This window comes from Neophocaena asiaeorientalis, unplaced genomic scaffold, assembly GCF_003031525.2.
Source record: "Neophocaena asiaeorientalis asiaeorientalis breed wild unplaced genomic scaffold, Neophocaena_asiaeorientalis_V1.1 scaffold450, whole genome shotgun sequence".
Classification (NCBI taxonomy): domain Eukaryota; kingdom Metazoa; phylum Chordata; class Mammalia; order Artiodactyla; family Phocoenidae; genus Neophocaena; species Neophocaena asiaeorientalis.
The window spans coordinates 4,594,261-4,609,266 of record NW_020175674.1 but is presented as its reverse complement, the minus strand read 5'-3'; the positions used below and the strand labels follow the sequence as shown (position 1 = coordinate 4,609,266).

The 15,006-nt window shown below is 39.9% G+C and overlaps 1 protein-coding gene and 1 pseudogene across 9 annotated transcripts in view; both read left to right on the top strand.

Moving 5' to 3' along the window:
- FAM135A (family with sequence similarity 135 member A) overlaps nt 1–10,119 on the top strand; it is a 63,920-nt gene extending 53,801 nt beyond the window's left edge. For all 9 annotated transcript variants that reach the window (XM_024731867.1, XM_024731875.1, XM_024731872.1 and 6 more), the window contains 2 exons: nt 2,527–2,640; nt 8,736–10,119. In XM_024731867.1, the coding sequence (XP_024587635.1) occupies nt 2,527–2,640; nt 8,736–8,941 (320 nt within the window). In that variant the 3' untranslated portion in view covers nt 8,942–10,119. The remainder of the gene's footprint in view (nt 1–2,526; nt 2,641–8,735) is intronic.
- LOC112390801 (homocysteine-responsive endoplasmic reticulum-resident ubiquitin-like domain member 2 protein pseudogene) lies at nt 2,702–3,936 on the top strand (annotated as a pseudogene).
- Nucleotides 10,120–15,006: the final 4,887 nt, after the last annotated feature.

Here is a 15,006-nt window from a genome sequence, read left to right as displayed (position 1 = left end):
GGGGAGGTAATTGGAGGGGAGAATAAAGCCCAAGGACAGATTCATTGAGAGACTGATTTTTTTTTAAGACGGGAAGTATAATGCTGTAATATTTTCCATCCTGATAAGAATGATCCATCCAGAAGAGAAAATTGTTGATGCGAGAGAAGGATGGGACAGCAACTAGAGGCATGCCCTTAAGCAGACAGGAGGAAGGAGTGGAACCTAGTGCACTAGTGTAAGGGCCGGCCTGAGGCAGGGGTGGGCAGAGCGAGAAGGTACAGATGCGGGAGGTGGGTTTTGTGTTAAGGTAGAGTCTGCGGAAGCCCCTTCCGACGCTTCCGTGTGCCCAGTGAGACAGGAGAGCCATAAGGTAAGAGGGGGACATAGAAGATGCTGGTGGTTTCTGGAAAAATACAGAGGTGACCGTTACTGAGCAAGGCTGCCACCGGCTGTGCAGTGTCGCTCCTGTCGATGTGATGGGAGTGATGCCCCCCAGAGATGTGCAGTGTGGTCGCCTTTATGGAGGACACACATACACACCTTTTAGATAAAAGAAGGAGCCAACTGTGCTGTTACATGGCTGGTTTCATGCAGTTCGGGATAAAATTTCATTTAACAGCATTATACTTAAAGATTCAGAAAGTACAGTACCTAAAATAACTGGGTTAGAAGTGAAGAAGTACCATACGACCGTGGCTTTCACATTTTTGGCTTGTTTACCCCTCAAAAGAATTTTGGAAAAGTTTGTATCCCCTTGTATAATTTTATGGTGACACCTAAAACTGTTTTCTATAATTTTAAATAGTTGCAAAGGATGTATTTTCTGGCATATGAGATAGTATATTTTTACTATATTCCGCTGCAGTCACAGACTTATCTCATTTATGGAAAATATGTGCCATAAAATCTAACTGGCACAGCCATTTCTTACTGTCAAACAGTCGGTAACATCAGACTTACGTTTTGGAAGAGGAAGACTTCGTTCATATTTTGCTTGGTTCTCCCCGAGATTTTATACCGCAGGGCCATATACCATAAGAAGATCTGAAATAGATTGGAGAAATGTCTTTCTCTTGTAAAGTAGGAGAAGGAAAAGTCATTTGTAGAAAAGTGCTCGTATGAAGTTGGGATCTGGAAATCAATTTTCTTAAAGCTGTAAATGCCCATCTACACCACGGAGAGTCTTAAATTACCCCTGGGGGTAAGTGCATACCAGTTCACAGACCTCTGCTCTAGGACACACAGACGTTTCCCAAAGTAGCACCAATGAAGACTGTCATCAAGTGATGCCAAAAGGGGATGACTTTGTCTCGTGAAATGTGAAAATGAAGGGGAAAAAATCAAGTTTTCTTAAACTTTCTAAAATATTTTAAACATGTTTGTTCAACTGAGTTAATTCCTGTTACAGACATTCTCTTATTTCACTTATATCTCTAGAATTTTATATATTCAAGTGGCCACAAAGTAGTATCTTCTCATTGGGAAAAGGAGGGATACGTTATATTTGACACAGAGGGTATATACTGTTTCACCTGGCTATGTGTCAGTCTAAGCTCTTCCCATCATTAGGATCCTTAAGTTCCAGGGAAGACAGGGAGCTTCTACAAAGCCTTCCTATATTCTGGATTCACAGCAGTCCCCACAATTGGCCTGTCTCTAAGAGTCTGAATTTCAGTGCACATAAGAGTATCAAAGTTTTATTCTGGAACATTCCAGAACAAAATTCTCTGTACTGCACACACAATTCTAATGTGTCACCATTATTGATTTGTATCTTATTTAATTATCATATAAAATTTTGATTTTGTATATACTAGTCTGAGCCAAATAGTACATTACTGTAATTAGAACATTATTGGTATTAAAGAGGTCAAGAACGTGGTTTCAGTACTTAAGTGAGTTATTTAGCAAAGTACCCCAAGGACAGAAGTCCTAAATTCACGTAGTTTACTGAAAAATTTAAAAAAAATAAAATAGACCTGACAAAAGTCTGTTGGATGGTTCACAAAAAATCGTTATTTTTATTGGAAAAAATCAAAGTGTTTATCCTCTTGACATCATGCTTAAATAAGGAGAAAATATAAGTAATATTAGGCAACAAATGAAAACCTAAAGTAAAAAGTCAGCTTTAAAGGATTTAAATAGGGTGTTTTGTTTGTTTTTATGGAAGAATATATGTTTCTTTGGGGAATAATCCTAAATATTGATGAATATCCTTTGGAAAGTAAAAGCGTCATGAAACACTTGTTATAGAATTTTAGCCAACCATATCCAGTCTCCCCCTAACCCCCAAGACCACAATCCTTGCTCTCACTCAGTGCAAACACACATTTCTCATATCAGCACATAAACTACATATAAGGAAGCTGGGGATTTGGGTAGAGAATGTATAGAAATTTGGAGAAAGAATTCATCAGTTATTTTAAAAGGCATAAACTTAGTACTACCAAGGAAGTAAAGTTTATGGCCACTTAATATGATGCTAATAAGTTATTTCAAATCTAATTAATTATTGCACTGTAACTCAGTATTTTTTCTTCACAGGGCTTCACTATTTCAAAAATGTTGTACTAGTGGGCTCTCTGCAGGATCGCTATGTTCCTTATCATTCTGCCCGCATTGAAATGTGCAAGACAGCTTTAAAGGATAAACAGTCAGGTAACAAAAGTATATTAGAAGTATTTCAAAGAGCTACGTCTACACATGAGTTTCTCCCAAAGTTTGCTTGCAGTTGTCTTCTCCCTTCTTTCTGTTGTCCTCTCTTTCCTTCGACTTCATTTTACACCCGCTGATAGTAACAGCTATCCTTCCTCCATTTTCCTTCCTTTCTTTTCTTTTGCTGTGTAAGATGTTTTGGCCAATGACACAGTAGTTGTTCTTTTGAAATCTTTTTTTCATCTAATTACCAATGCTTCTCCGTTTTATTGCCTCAAAAGTAATCCATGCTTTAATTTCCTCCGGATTATTGGGATTGGTGGTTGCAGTAATGGTCATGCTGCATGTTCGGCTGTACTTTACTTTTAGTGAAAGATGGCAGCGAGCGGACTCATCAAGAAATGAAAGAGGAATAGTACAATGTCTGACGCCACAAAAATACAAGTATCGTAAGAGATTACTAGTCATCAGTTCCCATATGTAATGCAAGGAAATGTAGACAACCAGGTTCCTGGGCAGGCTGTTCCGGCTGTCCCAGGGTATCCCACTTTCAGCCCACTGCAGATGCCGTGGTGGCAGCAGATGTATACGCATCAGTATTATATGCAATATCAAGCTGCAGTTTCAGCTCAGGCCACATCAAATGCCAACGCAGACCAGCCTGGTACTTCACAGCCTCTAAGTGTGGCACATGTTCCTGGAGAAGAACCCTCACCAGCTCCAAACCTAGTGACCCAAGAAAATCGACCCATGGATGAGAATGTTCAGATGAATGCACAGGGAGGTCCAGTGCTAAACGAAGAAGACTTCAGTCGAGACTGGCTAGACTGGATGTACACGTTCTCACGAGCTGCCATTCTCCCTAGCACTGTGTACTTCTATTACTCTTTTAGTTGGTTTATCATGGTAATGGGAGCCATGCTACTGGTTAACACCGAGCTGGATGGTTTCCTTTTAGGCAAGAAGGAGGTCAGCAACAGGCTCCCAACAATAATGCCGAAGTCAACAATGATGTGCAGAATGCAAACAATCTGGAACTTGAAGAAATGGAGCATCTTATGGATGATGGGCTTGAAGATGAGAGTGGAGAAGATGTAGGTGAAGATGCCAGTGCAACTCAAAGGCCTGGATTAATGGCAACAGCTTGGTCTTTTATCACCACCTTCTTTACTTCACGAATACTAGAGGGGCCTCCGCAGGTTGCCAATTAGACCTGAAAGATGGTGCCGGCTGCAAAGGAGGGTCTGAATTTAGGAAAGTGTTTTAAATAACAGTGCAGTTTCAAAACATTGATTACTTTATTTTCATCATCATGTATAGAGGTGTTTTTTTCCCTTAAAGCTTCTCATGCATATGAATATTTTAAGCACAAATGGACTACTAAATGTATGATTTTTTTTAAGATCTTAACAGAACATAGCATAATAATATTGGTCTTCCAGGTTTTATTAATTTCAATTATGTATTATACCAAGACAGACCTGTTTGTGTGTCTTCTTTAAAGAGCTGCTTCACGTATAAATGTCTATAGCTAATACCTCAGCCCTTCAATGTATAATTTGAATAAATATATCTATTTTCTGTGAATTATCCTGAAAGTTTTAAACAGAATGACCTCATAGTTTTTAACAAAGAATATTATTTACCTAAAATGTGCTAGTAGCATCTTGCCCAGCCATAAAGCAATAAACTTCTCAATAATCTTAATTTTGACATTTGAATAAATGGAAACTTTCTATTTTAAGGGCATGTATCCCATCAATTGGAATTAGTACCTTAAAAAAAAAAGGCAGCTCTTCAATGGAATTAATAGTGATATAAAATGTTTGATATAGGCAGTACTTTTATAAAATAAGATTCTGGAAATTGCTCCCTGTAATTTTTTAAAATAAAAGGTCAATTATGAAAAAAAAACCAATAAAATGGACAACCTAGAAGAAATTAATACATTTCTAGAAATGTAAAACCTCGAAAGACTGAATCAGGAAGAAATAGAAAATATGAACATATGATTACCTGTAATGAAATTTAATCAGAAAAAAAAAAAAACCCTCCCAACAAACAACAGTGCAGGACCACACAGATTCACTGGTGAATTCTACCAAAAATTTGAAGAGAGATAACAACTATCCTCAAACTATTCTAAAAAATTGAAGATGAAGAAAGACTTACGGTATTCTACAATGCCAGCACCACCCTGATACCAAAACCAAAACCAAAACAAAGGCACCACAAAAAAAGAAAATTATAAGCCAGTATCATTGATGAACGTAGAAGCAAAAATCCTCAACAAAATATTAGTAAACCAAATTCAACAATGCATTAAAGGGATCATACACCAAAAGTGGGATTTATCCCAGGGAGGCAAGGATGGTTCAGTATCTGCAAATCAGTTGATGTGATACACCACACTAACAAAACAAAGGATAAAAATCACATGATCATCTCAATAGATGCCGAAAGGGACTTCCCAGGTGGTCCAGTGGCTAAGATTCCACGCTTCCAATGCAGGGGGCCTGGGTATGGTCCCTGGTGAGGGAACTAGATCCCACATGGCCACAACTAAGAGTTTGCATGGTGCAACTAAAGATCCCGCATGCTGCAACTGAAGATCCCACATGCCGTAACTAAGACCCAGCACAGCCAAATAAATAAAAATAAATATTTTTTTTAAAAATAGATGCCAAAAAAGCATTTGACAAAATTCAACATCCATTCATGATAAAAACTCTCATCACAGTGGGTGTAGAGGGAACCTACCTCAATATAATAAAGGCCATTTATGACAAACCCATAGCTAACTTCATACTAAATGGTGAAAAGCTGACAGCATTTCCTCTAAGATCAGGAACAAACCAAGGATGTCCACTATCATTACTTTTATTCAAATAGCATTGGAAGTCCTACCCACAGCAATCAGACAGAAAGATAAATAAAAGTCATCCAAATTGGAAGGGGAGAAGTAAAACTGTCACTGTTTGCAGATGGCATGATACTATTTGCTTTTCTATGTACTGATAATGAACTATGATAAAGACAAAACAAAAAAAGAATCCTGTTTAAAATCGCATCAAAAATGATAAAATACCTAGGGAATAAACATAACCAAGGAGGTGAAAGACCTATGCTCTGAAAACTATGAAATATTGATGAAGGAAATTGAAGATGGTACAAAGAAATGAAAACATGTCCATGTTCATGGATTAGAAAAATTAATATTGTTAAAATGTCCATACTCCCCAAGGCAATTTACAGGTTCAGAGCAATCCTTATCAATATACCAATGGCATTTTTCACAGAACTAGAACAAATAATCCTAAAATTTATATGGAACCATAAAAGATCCCAAATAGCCAAAGCAATCTTGAGAAAAAAAAGAAGAAATCTGGACAATCACACTCCCTGACTTCAGACTATACTATAAAACTGCAGTCATCAAAACAGCATGGTACTGGCACAGAAACAGCCACATAGATCAATGGAACAGAATGAAGACCCCAGAAATAAACCCACGCACCTGTGGTCAATTAATTGATGACAAAAGAGGCAAAAACACACAATGGGGAAAAGATGTCTCTTCAATAAGTGCTGCTGGGAAAACTGGACAACTTCATGTAAAAAGATGAAATTAGAACATTTTCTCACACCATATAAAAAAATTAGACTCAAAATGTATTAAAGATCTAAATGTAATACCAGAAGCCATAAAGCTCTTACAAGAAAACATAGGCAGAACACTCTTCGGCATAAGTCATAGCAATGTTTGCATCTGTCTCCTCAGGCAATGGAAACAAAAGCAAAAATAAACAAATGGGACCTAAATAAAGTTTTCAGTGTGAAAGCTTTTGCACAGCAAAGGAAACCATCAACAAAACAAAAAGGCAACCTACTGAATGGGAGAGAATATTTGCAGATGATACGACCAGTAAGCCAAAATATGTAAGCAGTTCATGCAACTCAACATCAAAAAAACGAACAAACACATTATAAAATGGGCGGAAGACCTAAATAGACAATTCTCCAAAGAAGACATACAGAGGCCAGCAGGCACATGAAAAGATGCTCAACATCACTGATCATCAGGGAAATGCAAATCAAGATCACAATAACAAATACTGGTGAGAATGTAGAGAAAAGGGACCCCTCGTACATTTGTAGTGGGAATGTAAACTGGTGCAGCCGTTGTGACAAACAGTATGGAGTTTCAGAAAATTTTTAAAATTATTCCACTTCTGGGCATATAGCCAAAGAAAATACTAATTCCAAAACTTATGTGCACTCCAGTATTCATAGCAGCATTGTTTATAGTAGCCAAGACACCAGAGCAACCTGAGTGTCCATCACCTGATGAATGGACAAAGAAGATGTGTATCCACATAGTGGAATACTACTCAGCCATAAAAGAGAATGGAATATTGCCATTTTCAGCAACATGGATGGACCTGGAGGGCATTATGCTTAGTGAAATAAGTCAGACAGAGAAAGACAAATACCGTATGATATCCCTTATAGGTGGATTCTAAAAAATAAAGCAAACAAACAAATATAATGAAACAGAAACAGACTCACAGATACAGAGAACAAACTAGTGGTTCCCAGTGGGAAGAGGGATGGGGGAGGGGCAAGATAGGGATAGGAGATTAAGGGATACAAACTACTGGGACTTCCCTGGTGGCACAGTGGTTAAGAATCCGCCTGCCAATGCAGGGGACACGGGTTCGATCCCTGGTCCGGGAAGATCCCGTGTGCCGCGGAGCAGCTAAGCCCGTGCGCCACAACTACTAAGCCTGCGCTCTAGAGCCTGCAAGCCACAACTACTGAGCCCACGCACCACAACTATTGAAGCCCTCATGCCTAGAGCCCGTGCTCCGCAACATGAGAAGCCAGCGCACTGCATCGAAGAGTAGCCCCGGCTCGCCACAACTAGAGAAAGCCCGCTTACGACCATGAAGACCCAACGCGGCCAAAAATAAATAAAATTTTAAAAAAAGAAGAGATACAAACTACTATGTGTAAAATAAATAAGCTACAAGGATATATTGTACAGCACAAGGAATAGAGCCAATATTTTATAATAAATTTAAATGGAGTATAATCTATAAAAATATTGAATCAATATGTTTGTACACCTGAAACTAATATAATATTGTAAATCAACTATACTTCAATTAAAAAAAGAAATAAATAATTTTTAAAAACCGTTTTTTATGAAGTCTATATTCTATTGATCCCTCTTTTAAACACATCTCTCTTCTTTCTCTAATTATGCTTCTGTATGTTATTCGCTTCTCATCATTCCTCAAGGCTACATCCTGCCTCTACCCTGAAATTCACGTTTGCTGGATATGTGTTAGCACTCATCTGTTAGTAATATAGTAATGCATGAGCATTAAACTGTTTCGCCCCTGTTAAGGCAGTTTATGCTTGTATGTGTACATATGTGTGTAACCTTTACCTTCTATGCTTTGCATGCCCTCAATAAATCCATTGTAAGAATTAACCAAAAAGAGGGAGAGAAGAGCACAACTTTGAAATTAAAAGCAAAACGAAGCATTAAATAAACCTGCAGGCCAAAAAAAAAAAAAAATTCTCAATTTGACCTTTGAGCCAAACTCACATTGTTCTTCTGATTATGGGAAGTTGCTATTCTTTCTCAAGATAATTTGGAAATATGTGGAATAACGTTGGCTGCCATGGAAACTTTTTTATAGTATTTGCTCTTGACTCAGGTTTTAAATTTTGCCTTATCAGGATGTCTCAGCATGGCTTCTTTACTTTCATAATGAGTCATAATTGACTTAAGGTTGAAAAAACCTATTTGCTCTGTTATATTCATTGCTTTTAATTAAAAATATCAAGTTGGCAAGAATAATGTATGATAAATTTATTTTACTTGACTAGATAAATAATGTGATTATATTTTCTCTAAAACAGTCTCAAAAGTGATATTCAAGGGGAAAAAAACCTTTTAAAAGACAATTTTCTGCTTTAAACGGAAATAATGTAACTAAATTTTATAAATTATATAAAAGTTGGCATAGAATTTTTTTTCAGTTCTTCTTGTGAACCGATTTTCCTTTTTTCTATTTGTTCCATAGGACAGATCTATTCAGAAATGATCCACAACTTGCTTCGCCCGGTTCTGCAAAGCAAGGATTGTAACTTGGTTCGGTATAATGTCATCAATGCATTGCCCAATACAGCTGATTCACTCATTGGGAGAGCTGCACATATAGCTGTTCTGGATTCGGAAATATTTTTAGAGAAATTCTTTCTGGTTGCTGCCCTCAAATATTTCCATTAGGATTAAATGCATTGGTAGAGACTTGACAATTACCTCATTCAACAGTGATTCAGATAATGTATTATATTAAACTGTAGATGCTGATAAGTTCTAAGAAATATTTATACCTTTTTATATGGAAGATAATTTATATCATCCATGTTTAGAGCTTTTTAAACATCAACTTTACTTTCTAGGTAATGTGGCTGTGCAATATTTTTTTAATTTTATCTTTTTACTTTTCTATTACTTTTTCATATATTTTGCTACATAAGTATTTCAGTGAAACTCTAAGCCCATATGTATGTCTGATTGTTTATTATTGGCTTTCCACAATCCTCACATCAGACACGTTGTATTAGAGGCCATTATTGCTAGAATAGCATGGGATTTTAAATTTTCTAGTATTGGGGTATTATTTAGTTAATCATAAATTTTACTTTTAACATTTTACTATGTTTTAACTGGAAGTAAAATTATGGCTGCTAAAATATATTTTTTGAAGTCAACTCTTTTGCCCTCTAAAATCGGGTAGTTCATATATGACAATGTTATAAACATTTTCTATAAAAGAAGCATTATTACTGTTGCTAGTAAATATATGTCATGCCTATTAAAATATATTTTCTACTGGTGATTTCAACATTGTTTCTCATATTGACTTTTATTACTGGAACTTTTCATGTTCATGTTAGCAGCATCTAGAGATTTTTGAATGTTTGAATGCCCTCTGCCTTGATTTGGTTGGAATTTTGCTAAATTTGGAAATGTTGCTTGAACTTTCTGACTACATTTCTTTAACTTTTTTCATGGACTTCCTTGTATGTACATAATAATTAAACGTTGAAATTTATGAATACTTTTATGAATTTAGATAATTTTTAAATATTGTTAAAATTTGGTGAACTAAAGAGTAATGTAAATAAAATAATTCATGTTTCAAATGGAACAAAATAACTTTACATGTTTGGTGATACAGATGCAAGTGTTTTGATATATGGAGATGTAAAGTCTTTTGACTTTATTCAAGGTGCTGAATAGCATTAAATTCACTATTTTCCTTTCCTGTTTTACTTGTGAAAAAAATAATGCACTAAGGATAGATAGGCTTTTGTAAGTGTGTATTGTACAACTGTTGCATGTTTATTTTTAGCACTGTGTTATTGCCTCTGCTGCTAATAAATGAACAAATGACTGTCTGGAGGGACAGCAAAAACACTTGCTTATTTTCAGAATACTAGAGGTATATTTTTATTTTTGCTATACACATTTTTCATCTTCACATTCCTCGGTCCTGAGTTTGAAACACCATAGTTTTTTTCTTTTATTTCTTTTTTTTAACTAAAAAAAGAAGTTCAACTTATTCTAAGTTTGAATAATCTTCGAGATTTATCAAAGTATTCATTCTTATTCATAATCATATCATTGTTTTTAAGGGAAAACTGCTCTTATGATCATAGTAGGTTGATTGGTTGTTGGTTGTTTTAATAGTTTTAAAAGCACATCAGTGATTATGGTTTCAAGTCTAACAGATTTAACTTCTGATTTACCAGGGAAACTGTCACATGCTATTCACCTCCAAATTCAGAGTGCAGGGGTGGGGTGGGATTCTGAGGGAGAGGGTCAGTGATCATAACTGACCTTAGAGAATAAATCTCATTGAAGTGTGTACCAGTAAGAATTCTGAGTTGCAGACAACAAAAACCATTGTGATTAACTTAAGCAGAAAAAGAATTTATTGGAATAATATAGGTAGCTCACAGACTTGACGGAAAGGCTGGAGAACCACTCTTGGAAAGCTGGTAGAAACCGAGGAAGCTAGACTATGACCAAAATTATAGGCAAGTTCCAACTCCAGGGGAGCTGGAGGTCTGTGTATGTTTCTGCCAGCAGGGATGCCTCTGAAAACTGGATCCCAGACGTCCACTTACTTCCATCACTCATTCCAGATTCAAAGTCTGGTGAGATCACACGACTGACAGGCTTAGTCTCGTGCCAGCACCCAGGCTGTCAGGCACCCAAGACAGTGAGTATATCAGACTTCGTCAGCTTCTCCAGCAGAAGATGGGACTGTTTCTCCTGCCAGAATTCACTGAACCTGTGGAATGGGTTTGATGACTGAGCACCAAATAGAAAAACACATCAGAGGTCTACTACAGTCCATCTCTTTGCCTTTCCAACATCACAAATATCATACTCACACATTTTTTAAATGCTTCGTCCTGACATACTGCTATTATCCCCCATCCAGTTTCAAGTCCAGGATTTCAGGGTTACGTCCATTTGTCATCTGGTTTTGTAATGATCTTGCCTCAGTGGTGTGCAGCCCACAGACAAAACTGTGACTTTTTCACCACCCCCCGCCCCCGCCGCCAATATACAAGGAGAGAAAAGAAATTATTAACTACATAAGCACACGCATGAGCCAGTGAGGAAGTAACTACAGCTAGAGCAGTGCTTTGCAAGTTTCCTTGGTGAACTTCAGGGCCCCAGGACAGACCAACTGAAGCAGAATCTCCAGGGTAGGATATAGGGAGCAGTGTGTTTTATGTCCCAAAGCTCTCTGATTTCAAACCAAAACAAAACTATGGTAAATAGAGCCCTCAGTTCTGCCACTGGCCATTAAGCTAGATGGCTATGACCTGTCACCAGTGCCACTTATTCCGTTTTCTTTGTGCTCAACCAGCACCTCGGCTGATCAGATTTCTTTACCTTTTGTGTGACCCAAGGATCTGAGGCTTGGGTGGCCTTGCCTCTATATGGTTGCAATAATCTTTGCTTAATGTTTACAATTCAACATGGTGTGAGAGGTTATTCCAGGAGACGAGGTCCCCCAAGTTCTAGACAGAGTCCTCTCCCCACTCCCTTTCCCCCCGTGGTCACCAGGGCCCATCGCTACAGCCAGCACCTTAACCACTTTTTCTAACTCCTTACCTAGGGGCATGAGCTACAAATGGCCAGGAGGCAATCCCAACTTCCAATTCAGAGAAAACACTATCTATCCACTTATACCCCACTCTGGGTACAAACTTAGCATACCAGCAGAACCTGGAATCGTGCAGACGGATGGTGAGCCGCGAAGGATCTGAGATTGTATCTACTTGTCTTGCTTGCAGTCTTGCTGCAGCTTCATGGATGCATGGAGACAGGAGACTCCCAGGTCAGAGACAAGAGACCTTACTACAGCAAAGTCGTGGCCAAACGGTCAGCACAGTCACACCGGCTCCTAGAGCCTCATTTCCCACGGTGATGCTGAGGGCCAAGTGAGGCGTGTACACGCGATGCAGGGCCAGGGCCAAGCAGTTTGGATTGCATTACAGGAGAAGAATCCAGAGGCAAGGGCCAAGCCACTTTTGAACAAGCAGCACAAGCAGCACACAAGCCAGTTCTTTCCCCCAGGAGAGCAGCAGTTAAATGGTAGCAATGCTGTGGTTGCCTTGACCCACTTAGATGCCCATATGACCAGATGCAGAAACTGCCCAGTATCAGGCAATGAGATGCAGCTGGGATACTCAGCAATAATATGCAGGGATGCTCGGGACCCATGGCAGACTGTGTCTCCCCATAATGGAAAGCCAAATACACGGGCAGGGTGTGAGACGTCACAACAAGAGATCAATCCCTCTGCTGCTCTTTGGAGCCTGTTATTCTGTCAACAGAAGAGCTATCACTGAACACTGTTAACTCATTTGGAGCACATGCCAAATCCTTCAGGACAGCATCCCAAAGCATTTTCTTACCTGGTTCCAAGAGTAAACCTTTAACAGGGCTGTCCTACAAGACCAGCTGCTTCTGATCTGATGAGATCTATTATCTGATCTGATAATACGTGATGAGACTGGTTTATCCCACAGGCATCTGTATCCACAGGCAACAATGTTGTATGGGATGCTACATAAAGTGTACGGAACATAAGGTATTCAGTAAGTCCACAGGTGAAGTGTTAAAAGAAGCATAAGTCAGGGAAAGCAATCCAAACCCAGAATAATTGTCTATTCCTATAGAACAAATTGCTATCTCCTTCATTGTAGTACAGTCCCTTGTAACCAAAGCTGCCACCAGGCTATTCCATATTATATCAGGGGTTGATCGGGTTGGTCACTGCAAGTAGTGGTGCTAGCCCATCAGTCTTGGCAGGGGGGATACTGTGTTAACACATGCATGTCTCCATGCCACCGTGGCTCCCTTGTTAGGGGGGCACTGAGCAAGCACAGCTGGGGTGAGGGGAGGAGGCTAAGCAATGCCTGCAGAATGGTCATGGTGGTCAGCAGCCTCTAAAATGCCCTTCAGTGATCCCCACCTGCTGGCATTCACCCCCAGTGTAATCCCCTCCCGTTGAGGTGGGCTGGATCTGGTAATTCACTCGCTTCTAATGACAGAGTTCAGCAAAAGTGATGGGCTTTCACCTCTGAGGTTAGATTACGGAAGGGCTGTGGCTTCCATCTCGAGCAGTCTCCCTTGTTCTGCTTGTTCATTCCGCGGACACCCAGCTGCCATGTTGTGAAATGACCTTTGGAGAAGCCCACGCAGCATGGAACTGAGGGAGGCCTTCAGTCCAAAAGCCACAGGGAACTAAATCCTGCCAATAATCATGTGCGTGAGCTCGGAAGCTGATCTTCCCCTAGTCAAGCCTCCATGCGAGACAGGAGCCCCGGCTCACAGCCTGACTGCAACCTCATTTAACACCTAGAGCCAGAGGCGCCCTGGTTCCTGGATTTCGGACACACAAAAACTGCGAGAGGATAGATGTTTATTGTTTTAAGCCCCAAAATGTTGGTATAATATGTTAGACAGCAGTACATAACATGCAGTAATCTTGTTTCTGATTAAGAGCCCTTTTGCCATGGGAGCCTTCTTTTGAGCACTCAGTGGGACCCAAATGTTCTCATGCTTTGGGGCCATTTGGAGAGGTCCTAAATCCAAAAAAATCCTATTCCAAAACCTTTACATTTTCCCAGTCCCTGACCACTTGATTTCAGTGCCCATGAATTGATGCAGATCTTTATCTCAAGCTATATCTCCTTCCAGGCAAAGAGTAGAAGATAAAGTTCTGCCCTCTGGGAGGATCTTTTTTCTGTCTGCTGTTCCTCGAGGGCCTCTGTTAAATGCAGCTCGAAATGCCAAAGCAGTCATTTGCCAGCTGGTCAGTATATTGGGCAAAGCCCTCCGTAATCCAGCTTTGAATTTTTTCCTCTGTCAGCTGGTCACAAGGAGCTCACCACTAAACTGTAGATATGAACTAAGGGTGAAGTGTGTATGTAAGCTACCGAGCTACCTGCTAATGAAAACTGCTTGGGTTTTGGCTCTGGCCGCGTTCCGAATATACCACTGCCTCCTAGTGAAAGGAGTCCTTATCTAGGGGGACCAGATGACTCCGGTTCGTGATGAGAAGAAACTCAAATTATATAGCCACCTGATATTACTCGGTCAGACATCACCAGGGCCCAAGAGCTGGCCAAGAACTTTCCTAAAAAAGGAAGGAATGAAGGAAGAAAAAAAAAAAAAAACCCGTAGGACTCCGGTGATTCTGTGTAGACTTTCCACAGGTCCCATGAAGCCTCCTGACCTGCCACACATGCTCCGAACACGGCAGGAGCCGCTGGAACCGGAGGGCGGATGCGCAGCTCTCCTTCCCAGCAGCTGGACCAGATGAGAGCCTTCTGCTCTGCGCTGTACCCAAAAGTCATCTTCCAGGCCACCTGGTCAGTGGGTCAGAGTTCACTGAACAAGCAGAAATGTAAAAAAATAAAGACGGAGAACTGAGGGGAAAGAAGCCTATTGCACAGGCAAAAGAGTAGAAGGTGCCCACTATTTGTGGACTGGAACAGCGAGCTTCCAAGAGACCTTCGCCTCAAATTGAGAGGAACAAACGGAAGCATTCCCTCATCCAACTTCAGCCATGATTTGAGGTTTTCATCAACACGAGGTTCAGGGTAGTTTGGGTTGTTCTTCACGATAAGGCCGAGCCGCTCCACTTTTTCCTGCGTACAGCCAGGTGCGGGAGCGCGGGTTTCCGGCGCTGGCTACGGAGGCCCCGCCCGCCCCGCGGAGGCCCCGCCCCCACGCAGCCCCGCCCCTCCCGCGGG